The following is a 22106-nucleotide window of genomic DNA, read 5'->3' on the forward strand; positions in this document are numbered from 1 at the left end:
ATAAGTTTTTATAAACAATAATCGTTTATAAAATTTACACTAAATTATTATTATTGTATTTATGGTTAGTATTAATATTATTAATGCTATTACAATACAATTATCTTTGCCTAATTATACAATTATCGGTTTTTTAAAAATTGATCAATTACAATAATAATTATCGTGATATTATATTATAAATTTGCTATTGATAAAAATGATAAAAGTTTTTATTTTAAAAAATGATATTTTATTTTTTTTATTTAAATTCATAAAAATGCTAAACAATTTAATGTACAATAAATTCAGACATTAAACAATCATATTATGAAAAAAGTGTTTCCAATAATTATTGTAACAATAATTGTATGTTTATTTTATTTTAATTAATTAATTATTTATTTTTTTTTGGTGAAAAAACGGTTATTTTGAAATTGTTTGCAATTAATTATAAAAAAATAAATAATAAGTGAGAAAATACTAAATCAATAGTTAAGTCCATTATTTGAGATAATTGAAGAATTTCTACAACTATTGGTTATGTCTTATAGTGACAATTGTCTCTTTTGGTAACCCATTTGGTTGTACGCGCGCTGCGATGTCTGTAATCGTTGTGCAATCGGCGGTATTCGTTGAACAGTCTGCGGAATGCGGCCGCAGTCGCTCTTCATGTCTGTCATCAGATCTTCCAGATTATTGACACACCGATGGAGTGATGCGTTCAACGGCTTGTTCTCGTCATTGACGTCGTCAGCGGCGGCCGAAGAATCTTGACTCTCATCGTCTTCCATTTGTTCATCTTTGTTGTTATCGGTGTCTTCATTGGCCACTAATCGTGCCAAATGACCCGTTCGTCGGAACTGTTCTTCGAAGACCAAAGCCTGTTCCAGCAGACGAAGACGTCGTTCCATAAATTTATTCTTAATGTTCAGTGTATTCTTGAACGGTTCGGTCAACAGTTTAAAATCTTCGTCGTTGTCGATGTCTTTCCATCGTTCGTAGCCGTGTTTGACGAGTGAAGCCAACAGCCAATAGTCGTGACGTTTATTCCAAACCAGAGCTTCTTTGCCCGGTTTTAGCTCCTGTTCCTCGAAGTGCCACAATGTGTTCAATTCGGTTAGTCCGCCGTCTCTGATGTGAAAGTCAAACGCTTCTACAGTTGTGGGCTCTTCTTCATCTGATTCAACCATTTCAACCGGTTTTGCATTTGTATCAACAGCTTCTTTGGTTTCGTCTTTCTTTTCGACAGTAGGTTTTGGCTCATGATTTTCATTACTCTCCACAACCTCTTTAGTCTCTTCGACGTCTTTCATATCAACATCTTTGACTTCTTCGCCATTTATCTTATTCTCTTCATCTGGTTTGACAGTTTCGGTCTCCGATTTGGTACCATTTGTCACATCATTGGTTACTTCCATTTTTTCTTCATCAATCGGTTTAACTCCTTCCACAGATTCGTCGGGTTTCGAGCCATTATTGTTTGCAGTCGTTTCCGCAACTGATTCTGTTTTGCCATCGGTTTCTTTTTTGCTAACATTTTGACTGTCACTGTCTTCGAACTCAGCAAATTCGGTAGACTTTTCGTTGACAATCTTAAGCTTCTTCTTCTTCGGCTTAATGCTCTGCAAACCGAATTTGTCTTCATATTCGTGTACTTTCTTTCTTATGAGCGAAACCATTCCGATTCGGGCCAACACTTGGTTAACATTGATTCCCTCTTTGGGTACGCCGTCTTCGAATGTCTTGGACTGCAGTTCTCCCGGATCGCACAGATGTTGAACAAACAGCGAGGTATAGGCGCGCAAATGTTTCTCCGATTTGCCTTTCAGGTCACGAATATACCATTGAGATTCGGTAATGTTCTGCTCCTGCGGAGGCAAACCAAATCTCATGACCACATCTAAGAACGATTTGCGGTGTTTGGCTGTAAATCCTAAGACCTGTTTAATCAATAAAATTGGTTAAAATACATAATAAAGTAAAAAATCAATAAAAAAACAATAATTCTTGTATATATAACTTATGGGATCAGACTTGGGATTGTAGATATCATTAATTAAAATAATGTTACGGTTCATTATCGCACACTATTTAACAATAAGAATAATTTGATACCAACCTCAGTGTTACCACCGATGACAGCCACAAGTGGTGGCATTTTTTCTTTTCCATGTTTGTGTCGTCTACTGGTTCGTTGACCTTCTTCGGCTTTCAGGTCAAAATCTTCGTCATTAGAGCTAAGATCTAGTAAGAGATAGAGAGAGAAAAAAAAAGAGGTAAGAAATACAATAAAAACCATACGATTTTCAAATCAATGAAAAAACAATCAAAACTACACGACATACCCGATCCCATAGAGTAATCAGAACTGGACGACGATTCGTTGTTTGCGTATTCATTTTGTTCGGCGCTAATACTATAGTTCACTTGTTTGCGGACACGTTTGCCTTTACCGAGGGTTCTCTGAATGTTCTCCTGATGTTGAATATAGTGAGCGCCCAACAGTTTTTCCCAGTATTGCGGATCGGGCTCTTCCGATGACTGCGGTTTCACCTCTTCCTCCACTTCTTCGGCCTCTTTGGTGGCATAGTTGGCCACTTTAAATGAACTCAGATATTCATTGGCCCACATCTCCTTTTGTTCAATACCCTCTTGAGTTCGGTCGAGCAAACCTTCAATAGCTTTGTCATCATAATGAATGGCAGTGTCTTCTTTGCCTTCTTCTTCTTTAAAAAGTTCTTCGGTACCAAACTTGAGAATGTCATCCAATTCTTGTTTGGACATTGCAGCCTGGTTTTTGCTGCTACCGAGACCGGGTCTGACCACCAAATGTGTTAACATCATCTTTTTCTTGGCAACCTGTTGTATCCTTTCCTCAACAGAACCGCGGGTAACAAACCGATAGATCATCACTTTGTTGGCCTGACCGAGACGATGGGCGCGACTGAACGCCTGGATATCATTGTGAGGATTCCAATCGGAATCATAGATAACAACAGTGTCGGCAGTGGCCAAATTGATGCCCAAACCGCCGGCACGTGTGGACAATAAAAATACAAATTGTTGGGCTCCGGGAGCGTTAAATCGATCGATGGCATCCTGTCTGATGGTACCGGTAATCGAGCCATCGATGCGTTCGTATTTGTATTGTTCGTATTCGCAAAAGTCTTCTAACAGATCCAACATTTGTGTCATTTGAGAGAATATGAGGACACGATGGCCCTCGTCTTTTAGTTTTCTCATCATTTTCTGCAATAATACTAGTTTACCGCACGCCTTGGTCAGCGCCGATCCTTCATACCAACCGTTTCGGGTTTTGGGCGCCTCCTAATAGAATTGAAAAAAACAATAAGTATTTTTGTAATTCAAATTTAGCGTTAATAAGAAATAATGTTTATTTGTTTATTGGTTGTATCACACAAACCGTTGCAGCCGTTGGGAACAGATAGGGATGATTGCAACACTTTTTCAGATCCATCACTATATTCAAAAGTGACACTTGTTTTCCGCCGCCTTTAATGTTTAATGCGTCGAAATTTCGGGTTAATATAAATTTATAATATTTTCTATTAAATAAAAAAAGATAAAAAAAATAAAATCACATTTAATAAAATAATTTAGTTTTTAAAAAAACCAAAAAAATCTATAGAAAAAAGTGATCTATACTTCTGAAGCGGTGCCAAATCGACGCGAACCAAAAACTCGCTCTTCGACGGCATATTCTTGAGTACGTCGGCCTTAAGTCGACGCAACAAATGTGGTCCGAGCAGGTCGTGCAGCTTCTTCACCTGTTCCTCTTTGGCAATCTCGGCAAACTCGTTGAGAAAGCCCTCCATATCGCTGATGATATCGAAAAATGCAAGAATTAAAGAAAAACATAACGGATTTGAATAACCGATTGAAAACTTCATAAAACAAAGACATACCAAAACCTGTCGGGACTCAAGAAATTCAACAAATTGAACAGCTCTTCCAGATTGTTCTGCAACGGTGTTCCCGTTAACAATAGTTTGTGTTCGACGTGATAGGAGTTTAATGTACGAAAAAACAGCGAACCAGAACTCTTCAATCGATGAGCTTCGTCCACCACCAATACCTTCCAGTCAATTGATCCCAATAGTGCCGAATCCATATTGATTAGCTCGTATGAGGTCAACAATACGTTAAACTTGACGGTTACGTGTTTGCGAAGTTTAGTCGCTTTGGTAACACTGCGGACAGCGTCGGAATCAAAGCTGAGCTCGTTTTCGCGGATTACGATACGACTGTCCTTTAAGCCGGTATAGTTGACAACATAGAAATCGGGCGCCCAGTCTTCCAGTTCACGTTCCCAGTTGATGATTGTCGAAAGCGGTGCTGTTATCAGAAAAGGACCTCTTGTGTGGCCCTCTTTGTATAGCGAGTAGAGAAAGACAATAGTTTGGATAGTCTTTCCCAAACCCATTTCGTCGGCTAGAATGGTATCCGTTTGGTTAGCCCACGAATACCGGAGCCAATTAATACCATCCATTTGATATTCGTGAAGTTCTAACGGTTCGGGTATCCATTCGGGCTGTTTCTCCCACTTTTTCTTCGGATCTGATTTCTTGCTCTTCTTCTCTTTCTTGTCCTTATCTTTTCCCTTTCGTTTTTCTTCCTTATCTCTGGTCTTCTTCTCAGCTTTGGCTTCATCTTCGACCAAATTGCGAAGATTCCAATAGTCTTGCACTTTCTTGGCGTAATCGGGTATATCGAACGGACAATGATCGGGTTCAAACTCGACGGTACAATCTTCGTACGGCAATTCGCGCCACTTTATCGTATAGTGAATCTTTCCGCGTGTCTTTCGGTGATTTAGCACCCGATGTATTTGTAGCCAATCGGGACGAATACCGTAACGCAGATAATTGTTGACCAAACTTTCGTCGTTATTTGAATACCGGTTGCGCCGTCTTCGCATACCTGTAGCCGCTGTCGGTTCTCCTTCCTCGGTGGTCCCATCGGATGATGGAGCGGCCAGATTCGCCACTGGTCCCGGATCGCGATAGCCTTCCTCGAATGGCGGCGGATAATTCATGTCGTTTTTGGTTGAATATGATCTATACATAAGCGAGTGAAACACCATTATCTGAAGCTCCGATACCCACGAACAGTGCCAATATGACTGATCCTTCCATTTGACAAAAAACTCTCGTTCGCGCTTCTCTTTCTTCTTAGGTTTAACCTCTTTATCTTCAGATTCAGGATTCACTTTCCATCGCCAAGTGATTATACGCTGGACTTTTCCCTCTAATGGTTCGGCACTGCACGGCGCGCACTGCCATTCGTCCGGTATGTCTGATGGATCAATTGGTGGATTCATACACCGCGGATGATATCTGGTGGGACACGTGCGGCAAAATATTATGTCATCACCCGGTTGTCGACAGCCTTTACATAAGATTTTTTCAGCCTTTTCCTGTGGTTCGGGTGGCGGCGAATCGTTGGTTTCAAATCCGTACTCTTCGCAATGCGGACAACTCCAGACACCGGTAGGCACGGCCTTCATGTCGGGATCCATACAAACCAAATGATAGGCTCGCGGACAGGTATCGCAAAGCAATAGTTCGCCGCATTGGTTACAAATTTCGCAGTAGTCATGGTTTTCAATTGGCGCCGAACTCTTGGCCATTGGCTTTTTGGAACTACTTTTCTTCGTGTCGACTGCGCTGGTGTTGACCTTACGTTTAGATTTGGTCGATGTCTCCGGTTTTTCCGGTTTGCCGTTCTTCTCGCAGTGCGGACACAACCAATCTTCCGGAACATCTGTCATATCGTCGTCGACGCACACCTTATGGTAAGCTCGGGGACAGTAATCGCAGAGAATAAGTTCGCCGCCCTGTCTACAGGTCTGACAATAATCTTTGTGCTCAATGGCGGTGCTGTTATCGTCGGCAACTGTATCGTCCGCGTCTTCAAAATCGTCGTCATCCGTGTCTTTGTCGACCGTATTCTTTTTGGTTGCCGACAAAAATATCCGCTCCGATCGTCTCGACGGTGGATCAGCTGAAGATGTAGAGGCGGCGGCAGCGGCCGACTCTTTGGCCGCCGATTGTCGGCTTTTTGTCGATCGCGACGACGAATTCTTTGTCTTAGTCATTGCAATGTCATCGTCGTCATCATCGTTGTCGGTAATATCGTCGGCCAAATCTTGCGATGGCTTCCTTTGGCGAACATTACGTTTCGGTCGACCTGATTCGCGAACCGGTAATTTGATTTTAAGCGGTGGAACCGATTTCTGTGGCCGACTATCTTCGTCTTGACTGCCATTGTCTTCGCTGTCCGACATCTTGTCGTTGTTGTTATTGTTGTGTTTGTTGTGTCTATTGTTGTCACTAAACACTCACTCACTCACAGACACACACACTCTCTCTATCATTCATTACACACTCAATAGTGAAGTCACTGTTCATTCATTCACTCACTCACTCACTCACTCACTCACTCACCGCCACTAAACAGACAAACCAATCGTCTGATCGTTTGATGACTACTTAAGCGCCACTCGTGTCGAACATTGACAACACGTTTGTGTAATAATTATTAGTTTTTAAGTTTTAATTTATATTAAAACCTAAGTTTCATATTCATTCATAAGCCATGTGTTACTATAGTTACCAAAATAAATAAAAAAAAATTGTATAAATTAATTATTAAGTGAACGTCTAATAGAGGTTTGATTTAACTATTAGTGTTGTTGTTGTTGTTATTGTACTTTAATATCAATATTCAATAATATAATTAAATTTTAAAAAATATTTTCAACTTTAAGTATATATTGTATATTAAAATAATAGTTATAATGTTTAAGAAAAATAGGATTAAAAAATCATTACTAATCACTACTTTGAAGAGACAACATATTAATACTAATAACAATAATAATAATAAGTATTTATAATTTGATTAATGTTTTAATATTTTGAATTTATATAAAATATTTAATATATATATATATATAATAGCATAAAGATGTCTGAAAAGTCAAATCGTGATAAATTAATGGATGCCATCGATGCAATTGAAACAATTGTCACTAATCCTGATGATGGCACTTGTGATCTGTTAATCTACTTTGTAAACACAATGAACAGATTGTTGGCTAAGTTGCCCGGCCGTGAAAACAAGGGTCACCAACAAGACGATAGTGGACCACATATATCGGTACCAGTGCTTAAGTTACCGGTGGTATCCGAGTCCATCAGCCAAACGAAAGTCAAGGAATCGGCCGCCAACACAGTGGCAACCGGTTTGATCAACAAAGAGACCGACTCTGAAGATAATAATAGTACACTGAGAAAATTGTTTGATTAAACTAAGATATCTGTCTTTAAAAATAAAATAATTTGTAAAATATTTAATTGACAATCGATTAAAAAATAGATAAATAATCGCCGGACAAAACACAGATTATTTAATCGACATTTGTCTATTAAAATTATATGGCATTTATACACAAAAAGGGCAACATTTTAATTTACAAATAACGATTTAAAACAAAACATAAATCTATTATAATATTTTTGTTTAATAAAAATAAATGTAAAATAAATATTGTATAATTATTGAATTTAAAATAGACATTTGTGTTTACTTTTATTTATAAACATACAAACTAAAAAAGATATTTATATTTTAAATACTAGATAATTGTTTTTTTAAAATTAATGTAAAATAAAAGACAGATAATTATCGATTTAAAAATTGACAATTGTCTATTAAAAAATAGTTTTTTATTGAAAAAAAATCTAATTTTATATTTATTTTATTAATTACAATTATTTTAATTTGATTAGATATTTTTAGATTAAACATTTAATATTAATATTAATTTAAGTCATAGTTATTATTTTCTTACAATAATTATTATATATATATGCATTAATATACTTATAGCTTTTCATTTAATTAATTTTTTACAGTTTATATAAAACATTTATTTTATAAAAAATGTATAAAATAAATATATGTATAAATATCGATTTTTTAATCGATAAATACTTTTTTTTAATTAGAATTTGAATTGTCGGCTTTCTTGCAATACTTTTTATTGATAATTTTCTAGTAATTTTGTGTTTAAAAAACATAGATTAAATATTCTATATATGTATAAAATATATATTAAAAATTATATATTTATCAATTATTTAATATAATTTTATTATTGTACAGTGTTTGTGCATAAGTATAGAGTATTTAATAGACACTACTGTTTTCATTTTTAACATTGCGCATGAATTGTAAAGCTTTATTTTTAATTTATAAATATAGTTTTTATTTTACATTAGAAAAATGTTTTATTTTTAATATACAATTATTTGATTTTTATTTGACACTCATTTACTTTATATTTTTACTCTCTCGAGTAATAGGATTTTTTTCTCAGTGTAATATTGAACAGTATTGTCAAGTTTGCAGACAAGACGGTGTGTTATTATCATGCGATTACTGTCCCCGAACTTATCATAAACAGTGTGTCGATGACCACAACATGACTGGCACTGCAACAAAAAAGTGGATGTGTCCGCACTGTGTGAACCAAAACAAATCACCCGAAACATCCGGTCAATCACTTGATGACTACCAGAGCAATGGTACAGAAACACCAAACAAAAAAGCCGAGATATGATAGACAGAACACTGATATAACAATGGCTACAATTTCATCCGATTGTCAAACGTCTAAACAATAATTATATTATTAATAGATATATATATATATATATCTATGAAATTGATTTAATTGAATAAAAAGGAAATTTTAGATTTTATTTCAAATAATTTTATTTATTGTTTTTTCGACAAACTTCTGGAACAGCGGATCATTTTGTTTGACCGCAAATATGAGTGTCGATCGTTGATAATAGTCGGCACACAATTGGATATTATTGATAACAGTGTCCAACAGGTGACACCTTTCCAGCGATACCGACGCCGAATCATCGGCCGATACCAATGTAAAGTGTATGTGAAAGTGATAGTATGACGGCTGATAGTGTATATACACCCGAAGCTGGTCACCGGTTACACCGTATTTACGTTCAATCGCATCGCAACACTTGCGCTTTACATTCAACAGTAGCGGCAAATGAGTTTCGTTAAGATCGCGCAACGATCGGATACCCGATTTCCGACATATGGCCACCAAATAGAGTGACTCGAGTTGAATGCCATCCCATTTCATGTCCGGCAGTAATACAAAACCTGACTCGGGATCCGCGTTCTCGCTGACAACCCGTTCCGATTCGGATTTGCCGTCCAATATGTTTTGGACCCATTGAAGTGACAATTGTCGCGACTGGATGTACGGCTCAGTGACAGTACGATACAGTTCGGCAGTCTCGCGGACGACACGCATCTCTTGCCGTAAATACTTGTGAATGTGTTGATCACTGGCCGGATGAATGATTGTCGTCTTAATCGAGTTCAATGAACGGTCAGGATATGCAAAATAGTTACCATAAATATCGTTATGAAAGTCACGTCGAAGCCAACTGTCCGGCGAGTAGTCGGCCGACGGCTTGTCTTCGAGTATTTGTTTGACATTATCTTCACTGAACGCCATCTTTTCCATTACGATTACCGCCGGTTGTTGTTCGTGTCGGCCTTCGATGGCAATCCATTTAGTTCTACTGTTTTCATTGAGAACCCGTACGAACTCAAACTCCCCGAGCCGTATGTCGACTCTTTCGTGGACAGAAACCGGCGCTGACGACTCATGTTGTCCATCAGCATTGACCACCACTTGGCTATTATCATCGGCGGCGGCTAATAATTTGGCTTTTTTGTTGTCCACACCAATCATTGCATCACTGGTGTCGGTGCCGATGCCGCTCATCGGTAACAGTCGATTGTTTGATGATTTGATGATTATATGGTCGGGTAATCAATGGCCCGAATGATGTGTTTTGTTGTCTTATATTTTTTTTTTTTTTTAATAAAAATAAAATCAATTATTTGTTTTGTTGTGACAATTGATGTGCGAATCGATTCAAATGTAAATGAAAAACAAAAATTCATAACAACACATATGTAGTATACAATTCAAGGACACATCTAATCAATTAAGTTATGATATTATTATTATTGTTGTTATTATTATACAATTTGTGACACGTGTTACCATATATTTCATCCATATATATATACATCAATTATATTTGTCCTTAAAGTGTCTTAAAGAGTGCTATTGCAGCGCATGAGCACTGGTTTTGAAAATATAGTTTTTAACAAAAAGTTTTTTTTTTATAATAAGTGATTGATTTTCATATATTTTTTTTTAATTCAGTAAAGACATCATATCTTTTTGGATCGGATCAGATGATGGTATCAATCGGTTATAAACAATAAATACCGGCGAAAAGTGTGCGGAATTCGTAGACAATCGACAACAGCGTTAAAATTGTGACCAGAGTACAGACGCCGATAGGCTAAGCGACACAAGTGTTTCAACGGCGCCACCGATGACCACACGGCTAACAGTGAATCCATTCGGGCAATGATAGACTCGAGCTGTCGCTGATCCATGTCTTCATCGTTGGTCTCTTGGCTTTCCATTGCAAACCGCATTATATGATATTTTTCGATCACCCGATGGGCGCCGGCTTTTACACACAGTTCCACACATCGGTAAACATTATCACTTCGCAAACAGTTCGGATCGATGGCCTCGACAGCAGTCAATTGGACACCACTGTTAAGCAATAATCGGGTGGCCTCGTAGTGGCCGTACAGTACGGCAATATTGAGCGAATGGTTGCCGTCGGCGTCGCGTTTGTTAACATCGGCGCCCTTTCCAATCAAAACGGCCATTGACTGCAACTTTGTCGGTGTCATCTTTTCGGTAATCATCACATACTGTAATGGTGTCCAACCGGTTATGGTGACGCTATTTACGTCGGCTCCATTATCGATTAGTTCGATGACCAATTGAGGCCAGCCCTCGGCGGCCGCCACGTGAAGCGGTGTTGTCTGTAACGGTCCCAATGGTGTGTCACAGTTGTCCCTTACATTGACATCAATACAGTTATAGGACAACAATGTATGGACACACTGTTGTTGACCCAACTCTGCCGCCAAATGCAATAGAGTGAGTCCATCGTCGTTAATGACACTCATATCGGATCCATTTGTCAACATTTCTTCCAATTTTTTATAGTCATTATCTTTGATGGACTGAAACAATATCTGCTGTTCAGTCATCGGTGGCCACACTGTGTTCATTAATGATGAATATATGTTTCCCATGTTTTTGTTAACACAGAATATTCTTTAAAAAATATATATATATTTAATCAATAAATTACTTGAAAAAAAATTATAAAATATATTAAAACATTAATCAAATAAAATTTATTTATAGATTTTGCTTATCTATTGATAGTTTATCTCTACGTATGTATAAAAAAAAACTAAAATAATAAAATTGCTAAAGTTGCCATGGTCACTTTGTTTTGAATTTTGTCATTAAATATCTATTATTGAATTGCTATTGTTGTAATAAAATATTGATGTTGATGTAGTATTTTTCATAATAATATTGTAAATTAATGTAAAGTTTTTTAAAAATGTTATTTTATAATATTATAATAGCTATATATGATTATATATTTTTAAATATTATAATTGCTGGTACATGAAAACTAGTATTTCAATTTTTTTTAAAAAAGTGTATTTAAAATACTAAAAAAATACTAAAAATTATTAATAATGACGGAAAGAGGCGATAATATCAATGAATTACTTTTAAAAGTTAGTATATATATACTACTATTATTAAGATAATTAATATAAAATTAAATAATTTTGTTTTTATTTAATTATAGTCATCAATTCATTATTATTGTTTAAATAAAATGTATCGTACAATGGCATCCAGTGCATTGGAGGGTATTCGAATGTACCTTGGTAACTATATATATGGGTTTATTTATCTCACAACCCCCCCCCCCAAAAAAACATTTTACATATTTATTTATTTTTTATATACTCCAGGTGAACAATTATATAGATTTTATTATGGCATATCATTGGCATTTGAAGGTAATGTAAATATAAATAGTATCTATGTAAATTTAGTAATTATTTTAATTTTATTATAAACTTTTTGTATACTAATTATTTTTTTAAATATTATTATTACTATAATAATAGGTCGGGTTCAAGAGGCCATCCGTGAACTGGATCAATGTCAATCAGACCGGGATCTATCAATTGCCGCTTATTTAGCTCTTATATATGCACATAGAAAATGCCAGGTCATAGGTTAGTGTAATTTTATTATTAATTTATTTATAAATAACTAATTTTTTTTTGTTTTAAAAATATATTTTTGTTTCAAAGATAAGGAAACCGTAGCTAAATTAGAGAGTAAAGTGCGTGAAAATCGTAAGCACGCAAACGATATGGTATATTAAGAAACATATATTATTATTATTTTAATTAAATATTAAATAAAAATTATTTCAGTCTTATTTTGTTTTTTAAACTATTGAAAATATTGTTTAATTATATACATAAAAATTTTACTAATATTTTTCACATTCAGAGCTTATATTTTGCTGGCCTTTTCCTATTACTTTCGGGTAGACTTGAAAAGTCCAAAGAATATATCGATCGTATGATTAAAATGTCGCCAAATTTTAAAGAGGTTTTTAATTTTTTGAAAATAATTTATTATTATTAGTAGTAGTGGTGGTAGTGTATATCGTAAATAAAAACAAAATTATAATTATTATATCAAATATATATATTTAGGGATTAATACTGAAAGGTTGGTTGGGTGTGCTCTCCGGTAATAATACAGAGATCACACAAATGAATCACTCGGCTATGAGTTACTTTGATGTCTCATCAAAATCGTATGTTTTATTTTAAGTTATCAATAATTTTTTTTGTGTATTATTTAATTTATTATAGTATTAGAGAAAAAAAATCTTATTTATATAAAATGTATTTTAAATTAAAAAAAATAATTTTTTGATGACAATAGCAATGATCCCGAAGTAATCTTAGGAAAGTCAAAGGTATTGGAAAAGAATGGTTCGTTTATGGCTGGAATCGAGCAATTAAATCAAGCAATTGTTTTGTATCCGCGATTTTTGCCGGCATATGTCGAAAAAATGAAACTCCAGGCCTGTCTTAAGGATTGGGAACAAGTAGTCGATACAGCTTTCCGGGCGCTGGCCATTGATAAACATTGTTTAGATGCTCAACGATTTATTATATTACACAGTTTGGCCTGGGATAACAATGATGATCAGGTTAGCTTTGTTTGTTTAACCGTATACATGAGCTATACTATTACTAGTGTGACACAAATATAATTAGTTACTGATATATTATCAACAACAAAAAAATGTTTGATTTTTTTCAGGGATCATCAAAATTATTGAATTTGATCCAATCGTTTGAGATCCGTGAGCCTAAAAATGCTGAACTTTACTATGAAACGGCAAAACTATTTGCTAGAATTGTAATAATTTTTAATTTCAATTTAATTTTTAAAATAAGTATTTTGTAATTAAATACTTTAATTATTAGTGGTATTTATGTTTAAAAAAAAATTATTTCAATTTTTCAATTAAAAAATATATCGATTAAAGGCTTTTAGAGACGAAGACGTATTGATTCATACGATGACTCTCATAGAAAGGGCTGTATTTCTGGACCCGACAAACATTGTCTACGTTTGCGAACACGCCTTCCAGTGTATGCTCTTAAGTAAGTAAAGAAGTGGTAATTATTTTATTTATTTTTTAAATAAAAATTACCGATAATTTACTGAAAAGATCGTATGAGTGATGCCCAACGTCACTATAAAAGTGCCACAAAATTAGATGAAAACAGTATCGTCGGTCTCATTGGACTTCTACATTGTCAGCTCATCGAAGAACAAACCGGTGTCGAAGATCAACTGGAATCGCTCGAAGAGTTTAACAAAGCAACCGGAATGAGCAAAGTATTTGTTTTTTATAAAAAATTATTAGAAAACAACAACAAAACAAAATACACACAAAAATTTATAATATAATAAATTATTGATATTTTTAATTATTGTTTTTAATCCCATTTTTTCCGATATATTTAGGAACTGTTATATCTTTGCGCTCTATCGGGTCAACGGAGGAATAAGTCAAGCGAACAGATATTGAAATATTTGGATCAAATTGTTGAACAACAAAACTCAACGATGAAAGTTAGAAATTGTTTTATTTTTTATATTTAATTTCGGTAATTATGGTTTAATATTGTTTATATACTACTGTATATATCGTATATATAGGGTCTGCCTCTTGGCATTGAATACTACATTAAACTGGACCCGGATCTCATGATGAATGTAACAAAACTGTATCTACTGTTCTCACCAAACGAACCGATAATCGCTGGCCAACCGCTACCGTCGGCGCTTAAACAGGCAAAAAATATATTGCAACCACTGGTCAATGCCTGTCCCATACAGAAAGAGCCCCTCTATTTGATGGCAAAAGTCAATTACCTGAGCGGCGACACTCAGGCGGCTATCAGTTTACTACAGAAATGTTTGGATCAGAATACGGCGTTCAGCGACGGACACCTACTTATGGCACAAATATTATTGCATTTGGGAAATATACAGACATCCAGTAAGAGTCTGGAAATGGCGCTCAGCCATAATTTTCAGGTTATATATCAATATATATAACAAAATATATATACAGCTAATGATGATTGATTAGCAATTCAGATATTATTATTATTTTATAAGTAATGTTTAAGTAATCTTTTATTTGTTTTGTTTTTATATATAAAAAAATTATCTAATTATCAGATAAGAGAACAAATTCATTATATTTTGACAAAAGCATTGGTTTTGAAAACTGAACGCAAATATGAAGAGGCATTAAAACTGTTGAAATCTGGATTAAGTTAGATTTTTGTTGTTTATTATATTTAAATAATAATTAATCATAAATATTAGTAATTATTTTTTTTTGAAAAATTTATCTTAAAATTTATTAACAGATAATTTGGATAATAATAATAAAAGAAAATCTCTTTTATCCCAAAACGACAAAATTTCTCTTTACTTGCAAATGGTTGACATCTATTCACTAACTGATCAAACAGTAAATTATAATAGTTTTAATGTTTAATTAATTTCAATTTAATTATTTCTAATTTATTTTTGTTTATTTATCAATAAATTTGTCAATTAGACTGAAGCCTCCAAATTGTTGGCTGAAATGCTTGAGAGTTGTCGGGACACACCCGACGAGGGAAGGATTATGATAGCCAACGCACAGTTAGCTGAGGCCAGGGGTGACATTGACGCTGCCTTGAGCTTGCTGCGGGAAATACGTGTGGATCACGGCGACCACTTTGTCAGGTCGCGTGAATTGATGGCTATTATCTATTTAAAGCATCGTAAGGATCGGCGCCTGTATGCCGGCTGTTACAGGTTTGTTGACACTGTTAGGAATAAAATAGAGCGCCGATACTCCTGGTAATTGTCCGCTTAATACAGTCATTAATTCAGTCAAAATGATAATTACCTCATGATTTATAGACGACATATATATTTTAACAATTTGTTAAAATTTAAATAATTAAATAAATTATTTTGTTTTTGCATTTTGCTAATGTATATATATATATAATATGTATACTATACACTAATGTTCTCCATTCTAGGAGTTAAGCTATATAAATATTTAAGTAAACAAATACACATGTGATAGTAAGTATTAATACAAGTAAACATAAGATTAAAATACCTTAGGATTAAAATAACTAAAGTATTTTAAACACAAAATATTAATATAAAAATAATCAAATGTACAAAATTATAAACAGTTGTTTACAAGTCGTTGAGTTATCTTGTATTATAATTTTTATTAAATTGTTTTCAAAAATTAGATATATTTATTCAGTTTTTAATAAAAAAATTGTTAATAATAATTACAATAATAATAATAATTATTATTATAATTGTAATAATAATAATTGAATATTTATTTATTGAACACTTCTGTAAAATTGTATTAAATTAATGTTTATTTAAAAATATTAATTAAAGCAAACAAACAAAAAATAATTTTAAAATCAACTATTGATTACCAAATCAAGTGTTTTATTAACAATTGGAAACTCTGTATGATTTTGTGCTGCAAATAATAGATCACATTTGATGCGAGAATACTAAAAAAAATTATTATAATAATTGTAATACTAATAATAGTTATAATAATAATAATTGTGATATACAAAGATAATAATAATAATATATAAATAATTATATATTTTAAAATTTTATTAATTGATAAAAACAAAGTGATTTGACTATATAAATAAGTTTATTTATTGTTAATTAAAATAAAATGGCTTTTAATAATAATCAATTTTTGAATTTTATTAATAAAAACAGTAATTCAACAAATGTTAGCAACAACTCATTGGATAAACAATCAGAGTTAATGATGAATATAGTGAAAAGTGACCACAATTTTTCTATAATAAGAGGAAAATTGAGATGTGAAGTGTGTTCACAAAACTTTGAACATTTTGACATACAACATGGATGGTCAAATGTTGAACAACATAAAAACACACAAAAACATAAAAGTAATTGTGAAACCAACAAAAACAAACGCAAATCAACAGAGGATTTAAATAAAATTGATTTGAAAGATAAAAAAACATTTGTTATCAACTTAGTATTGGCACTAATGTCAGCAAACATACCATTGTATAAACTGGAGAACAAGGAGTTCAAGAAATTTCTATATGATTACACTGGATTTGACATCCCAAGCCAATCAACACTTACTAGAACTGTTGATACAGTATATAACGATACACTAAAATTTATTAAAACTGAATTATCGATAAATAAAATTTATGTAATGCTTGATGAGACTGTAGATTGTCTACAGAGAACAATTATTAACGTGTTGGTAGGAGTGCTCAATGGTAAGCAACAAAAACCTGTACTTATTTCAACACAAATTTTAAATGACAAAACAAGTGATGGCATACTTAACGCAATGGAAACAGCGCTTAATAAATTGTATAATAATAATATTAATTATGATGACATTGTATTATGTGTTACAGATCAGGCAAGTCCAATGATTAAAGCAATGCAAAAAGCTAAAAAAAAATTTACAAAACTTAATCATATGACATGTTTAGCACACGCTTTGCATAGAGTGTGTGACAAAATTCGAGAAAAAAATAGTTTAGCAGAAACATTTTTAAATAAAATAAACAGTTATTTAAAAAATTCAAGTAAAAATAGACATGATTTTTTATTAAATTGTGTTGATAAATTGCCAAAAAAGCCAATTATAACCCGTTGGGGAACATTTATTAATTGCACTATATATTATGTAGATAATTTTGAAAAAATCAAAACATATATATTGTCATTAAATTCATCAAAAAAATTAATTATTGAACTTAAACAACTTGTTATGAATAATCAATTATTAGAAGAATTAAAACACTGTAAAAAATACAGTTTTTTGTGTGAAAAAATTGTTTATTTGGAGAAATCTGGATTACGTGTGGATCAACAAATTAATGTTATAAAAGATGTTTTATTAAAGCTTAAAAATAATGAAACATATTTGAAAAAATTAGTGACTTCATTAGAAAAAAATCCAGCATACGAATTTTATTGTAAACCTATTTCTCATGATTTATTATATTCACCCCTTACTAGTGTTGATGTTGAAAGATCCTTTTCTATGCTTAAAAACATTGTTACCCCTAAAAGAAATCGTTTTACTGAAGAACATGTTCAACAGCATAGTTGTGTTAATTATTTTTATAATTATTTTTTAAAATAAACTAAATTGTATTTTTATCATTTTGTACACATATTTTTTTTGTATATGTATATAATAAATTTTTGTATTTATGTTTAACTTTCCTGGATTGGAGAACATTAATATATATTGATAATTTAATGATTATAAAAATTAAGCTATTAATTAATAAATATTTTATTAGTTTGCTTAAAAATTTTATTGTGCATTTCAACTAACCGGTAATGTAATCTATATATTTTATATGTGATATACCCGTTAATGTTTTAATTTAATTTAATGAAAACAAAATAAATTATTTATACAATATCTTTATACCGTATATATATATAATTTTGAAATGCATTGTTAATATGTTTTTAAACATTTATATTAGTATTTATTATATATAAAAAATATCTGATTACTTGATTATACATAATATGATTACACATTATATTAATAGAGAAATTCTCGATAAGAAGCCAACGACCCAATCATTCCTAATGCTTGGCGACGCTTACATGAATATTCTGGAGGTATTTACACACATAATAGTACAGTAGTAGTAGTAGTACTCTATTGTTATCATTTATATAACTGTTTAATACACTGTTTAATTGATAACAAAACTCGAGACACATTTATTTATTATTATTTTTGTTTGTTAATTGATGTTAATGTACTATAAATGACAGCCCGAGAGAGCCATCGAGATTTATGAACAGGCATTGAAAAAGAATCCGAAAGATTGGATTCTAACCCGAAAAGTGGGACAGGCATTGATTAAGACACACTTTTACGAAAAGGTTAGGTTATATAATAAATTTTTAGGTTATATTTATATACACTATTAATTAGTATTGTTAATTAATATATTTATTTAATTATTTGATTGATTGATTGATAGGCTGTTACCTACTATAAGGCTGCCATCAAAACTAGCGGCCAGAATGCCTTCCGATACGATTTGGCACATCTGTTGTATCGTTTGAAAAAATATTCCGAATCACAGATTATTATTACCAGTGCTCTGGAGATATCGCAGAGTCAATGCAAGTATTTTTTTGTATATATATCTCTTAGATGTATATTTAATTTTTTATTAATTAATTAATTAATTTTGTTGTTGTCGTCAATTTTTTTAGCTCAAGATCTGCAATCACTGGAATGGGAGGTCAAACTGATTCATCTGTTAGGTCAGGTTCAGCTCAATACAGATAATAAGGGCACAGCCATTGCAACATTGAAAAGAGCTCATCAAACAAATCAAAAGTTAGAATATTCTTGATATAAGTTTTTAATATTACTGTAATATTATTATTATTGAAAACAATTATTTTCAATGAATTTATAGACTTATGAGACGACTACCCGTTGAACAGCCAGACCAGTTGGCCGAACAGCGGAAGTTCTCTATTAGGTTTACTATTGTATTTATAATACCGAAGCCATTGAACATTTTTTTTATATTCAATAGTTTATGCAAACAATTGGGTGAACTCATATCAACTCATTTAAGAGATACAAAACAGGCACTCATTATCTATAAGGAAGCCCTTAATTATGATGAGGCAAATGCCGATGTAATGACAATATAATAAATATAATGACTTTTTTAGACAATATCTTTCATATATATATATAAACTAAAATACATATGTTTTATGTCAGATCTTGATGTTGATGGCAAAGTTGGAAGCAATGAACCAAAACTATGAAATTGCACACAACTATTGTGTGGCTATACTGAAACACGCGCCACATTTGGATGAACCTGTGCTGGTATGTCATAATTATTATTAATTTTTTTTATTTAAGCAAATTTAATATTAAAACATTTTTTCTTCAATCAATCAGATGATGGCTGACCTGACATTCAGACAAAATGATTTCGAGGGTGCGCTCAATCACTTCAATGAACTATTGTCCAGAAAGCCGAGTAATCAATTAATTTATATATATATATATATTTAAAAAATATTATTTAATATACATTTTTTTCCTATTTATATTTAGCCTATTATCCAGCAATGAATAAGCTAATTGAGACGGCCAAACGTGTCGGACAGTTAGATATAGTGCCGGCTGTTCTCGAAAGAGCCGAAAAATATTCTCCGCGAACTGTATTGGATTCTGGCTATCATTACGCCAAAGGATTGTACAATTGGTATACAGGTTTGGAAAGGCATTCATAATAATCATATTATTAATTTACCGGTAATTTGTTTGTATCATTTTAAAGACATAACTTTGTTGTTGTTGTATATTAGGTGATAACAATGAAGCCATGAAAAGTTTTAATAAGGCCCGACAGGACCCGGATATTGGCGTTGAAGTTACCTATCATATGATCGACATATGTATTAATCCGGACAATGAAACTATTGGCGGCGAAACATTTGATACAATGGTTCAGCTCAGGTATTATTATCATAAATTATTATTATTATTATAAATATTAATATCATTTATTATGTTTATCTCAATGTAATGTAAATCTCATTAATTATCCTAAAGTCCCGGCGAAAGGGACAGCTATCAAAACGCTGCACTCAAAACTGCTGATCAATTGTTAAGTGTATGTCATTGTTGTTATCATTGACTGAATTAATTACAAAATCAATATCTCATATAATTTAATATGTTTTATACACATGATATGCATGTTTTGTTGTCTGTGTGTGTATACAACTACTTTTCAAACACTAATTAATGGATCACTAAAATATCTCCCAATAAAAAAAGATTATCTTTTATTTTTTATTTTTTTTAGGACATTAGGAGCAAAGTGATCGACGATTTAGATTTTCATATAATCTGTAATTTTGTTTTGTTGGCTAAACGACAAAAAAGTGAAGCAGATCTGGCACTCAATGAGTTTTTAAAAATCTTAAACGATGATAGATATGTAAATTGAATTTTTGAAATTTATATTTATAATTAACAATTAATATCTATCATATTATTTTTTTTGTGTGTATAACTAGCGGGACAATGTAGCCGCTATTTTAGGTGTGTCCACTGCATTCATGATACTCAAACAGACACCAAAAGCACGTAACCAATTGAAACGTTTGGCCAAAAATAACTGGAATTATCAAGTGATTGAATACATCATTATTATTATTAATCACATTTTATTTAATAGTCGCACAAATATTCCTGAAATATCTTATATTTATTTATTTATTTATATAAATATTAATATTTATTTTTGAAAGGAAGCCGAATATTTAGAAAAATGTTGGCTATTGTTGGCTGATATCTACACTCAATCGGCTAAATACGATAAGGCTATTGAACTCATGAAGAAAGTATTGCTATACAATAAGGTAAGTCCTTAAAAGTGTTATCTCATTGTGCAATGTCTGCCCATAAAACAAGTTAATGACATTTCAAAAGACATTTAATTGTATTCACATCTCTCTCTCTCTCTCTCTCTCTCTCTCTCTCTCTCTCTCTCTCTCTCTCTCTCTCTCTCTCTCTCTCTCTCTCTCTCTCTCTCTCTCTCTTTATCTCACAATTACACACTCACTTACTACTTACTTATGCTATCGATTACTACTGAACTTTGGTGTTAAACACTTTTGGTCTTTATATATATATATATATATATATATATGATAATTACTGTCTATCAATTTGGGTTTACACAGTCGTGTATGAAAGCCTACGAATACTTGGGTTACATAATGGAAAGGGAGCAAAGTTTTAAGGATGCGGCGCATAACTATGAACTGGCCTGGAAGTTCACCAATTGTAATAACCCTAACATCGGCTACAAACTAGCCTTCAATTTTATGAAAGCCAAACGATATGTCGACGCCATCGATGTCTGTAAAGTGATTCTCCAGAAATATCCTGACTATCCAAAGATACGCAAAGAAATACTAGACAAGTGTCGCAATTCATTGAAGACGTGATTATAAGTGATGCGTCAAATCTTTATAAATAAAATTTTAAAAAATAATAAATTATCAGAAATATAATATCAATAAACAATTTATTATGAAAGACATGTGTCTGTTATATATATATATATATATATATACGGTATATATATATATATAGGAATAATATAAACTATTGTTAAATAGCATGCATAATATAACAATGACAACTACAATAATTGTTTTTTTTGAAATATTTGTTTGTGTTTATATTGAATTGAATAATATAGTTTTTATTTCATTCACCCAAAAATAGATTAACATAAATATTTTTGTTAATTATTGTAAAAACTTTCATTTTACTGGTATAATGTTTTATCTATAATATTATTTGTTATATTATATAGAAATCACATTGAAA

General features: G+C 32.3%; 5 protein-coding genes across 5 annotated transcripts; 2 read left to right on the plus strand and 3 right to left on the minus strand.

The window, feature by feature from the left end:
• Positions 1 to 396: 396 nt before the first annotated feature.
• LOC128956296 (chromodomain-helicase-DNA-binding protein 4-like) lies at positions 397 to 6513 on the minus strand. Its single transcript, XM_054301994.1, has 6 exons — positions 3909 to 6513; positions 3649 to 3822; positions 3407 to 3548; positions 2328 to 3309; positions 2102 to 2226; positions 397 to 1922 (listed from the first exon to the last, which is right to left on the minus strand). The coding sequence occupies exons 1-6, from the start codon at positions 6287 to 6289 to the stop codon at positions 528 to 530; spliced, it is 5199 nt and encodes a 1732-aa protein (XP_054157969.1). The 5' UTR covers positions 6290 to 6513; the 3' UTR covers positions 397 to 527.
• A 309-nt stretch (positions 6514 to 6822) lies between these two features.
• On the plus strand, positions 6823 to 8716 carry LOC128955449 (chromodomain-helicase-DNA-binding protein Mi-2 homolog). The gene is made up of 3 exons (XM_054301120.1): positions 6823 to 6891; positions 6966 to 7288; positions 8373 to 8716. Exons 2-3 carry the CDS (start codon positions 6973 to 6975, stop codon positions 8627 to 8629), a joined length of 573 nt encoding a protein of 190 aa, XP_054157095.1. The 5' UTR covers positions 6823 to 6891; positions 6966 to 6972; the 3' UTR covers positions 8630 to 8716.
• Positions 8717 to 8797: 81 nt separating this feature from the next.
• On the minus strand, positions 8798 to 10045 carry LOC128955590 (m7GpppX diphosphatase-like; the record flags this gene model as incomplete). The annotated part of the gene is made up of 1 exon (XM_054301261.1): positions 8798 to 10045. A coding segment is annotated over exon 1 (1041 nt), but the record flags the coding sequence as incomplete, so codon positions are not given.
• A 204-nt stretch (positions 10046 to 10249) lies between these two features.
• LOC128955438 (ankyrin-1-like) lies at positions 10250 to 11203 on the minus strand. The gene has a single exon (XM_054301108.1). It carries the CDS (start codon positions 11200 to 11202, stop codon positions 10330 to 10332), a length of 873 nt encoding a protein of 290 aa, XP_054157083.1. The 5' UTR covers position 11203; the 3' UTR covers positions 10250 to 10329.
• A 499-nt stretch (positions 11204 to 11702) lies between these two features.
• Positions 11703 to 21718, plus strand: LOC128955591 (tetratricopeptide repeat protein 21B-like). Its single transcript, XM_054301263.1, has 31 exons — positions 11703 to 11751; positions 11826 to 11907; positions 11995 to 12042; positions 12154 to 12264; positions 12343 to 12407; positions 12548 to 12649; positions 12757 to 12860; positions 12992 to 13262; positions 13376 to 13474; positions 13605 to 13722; positions 13791 to 13960; positions 14090 to 14197; positions 14285 to 14665; positions 14813 to 14909; positions 15028 to 15110; positions 15201 to 15442; positions 18259 to 18331; positions 18491 to 18601; positions 18703 to 18841; positions 18941 to 19067; positions 19150 to 19215; positions 19273 to 19378; positions 19467 to 19577; positions 19653 to 19734; positions 19812 to 19970; positions 20066 to 20216; positions 20313 to 20373; positions 20569 to 20703; positions 20783 to 20896; positions 21017 to 21127; positions 21452 to 21718. The coding sequence occupies exons 1-31, from the start codon at positions 11710 to 11712 to the stop codon at positions 21716 to 21718; spliced, it is 3936 nt and encodes a 1311-aa protein (XP_054157238.1). The 5' UTR covers positions 11703 to 11709.
• The last annotated feature ends 388 nt before the right edge of the window (positions 21719 to 22106 follow it).

The sequence above is a fragment of the Oppia nitens genome, unplaced genomic scaffold (genome assembly GCF_028296485.1).
Source record: "Oppia nitens isolate AA-2021 unplaced genomic scaffold, nextdenovo-longstitch-racon4-pilon3 scaffold2_pilon_pilon_pilon, whole genome shotgun sequence".
Taxonomy (NCBI): Eukaryota; Metazoa; Arthropoda; class Arachnida; order Sarcoptiformes; family Oppiidae; genus Oppia; species Oppia nitens.

Excerpts from the sequence above, each read along its gene's own strand:
- LOC128956296 (XM_054301994.1), bottom strand. The coding sequence starts at position 6,289 with ATGTCGGACAGCGAAGACAATGGCAGTCAAGACGAAGATAGTCGGCCA. Across the intron at positions 3,823-3,908 it reads TTGAGTCCCGACAGGTTTTG|CGATATGGAGGGCTTTCTCA; the intron begins GTATGTCTTTGT and ends CGATATCATCAG. Across the intron at positions 3,549-3,648 it reads GATTTGGCACCGCTTCAGAA|AAAATATTATAAATTTATAT; the intron begins GTATAGATCACT and ends TTTATTTAATAG.
- LOC128955449 (XM_054301120.1), top strand. The coding sequence starts at position 6,973 with ATGTCTGAAAAGTCAAATCGTGATAAATTAATGGATGCCATCGATGCA. Across the intron at positions 7,289-8,372 it reads CGACTCTGAAGATAATAATA|GATTTTTTTCTCAGTGTAAT; the intron begins GTACACTGAGAA and ends CTCGAGTAATAG.
- LOC128955438 (XM_054301108.1), bottom strand. The coding sequence starts at position 11,202 with ATGACTGAACAGCAGATATTGTTTCAGTCCATCAAAGATAATGACTAT.
- LOC128955591 (XM_054301263.1), top strand. The coding sequence starts at position 11,710 with ATGACGGAAAGAGGCGATAATATCAATGAATTACTTTTAAAA. Across the intron at positions 12,650-12,756 it reads TGTCGCCAAATTTTAAAGAG|GGATTAATACTGAAAGGTTG; the intron begins GTTTTTAATTTT and ends ATATATATTTAG. Across the intron at positions 19,379-19,466 it reads ATGATGAGGCAAATGCCGAT|ATCTTGATGTTGATGGCAAA; the intron begins GTAATGACAATA and ends GTTTTATGTCAG.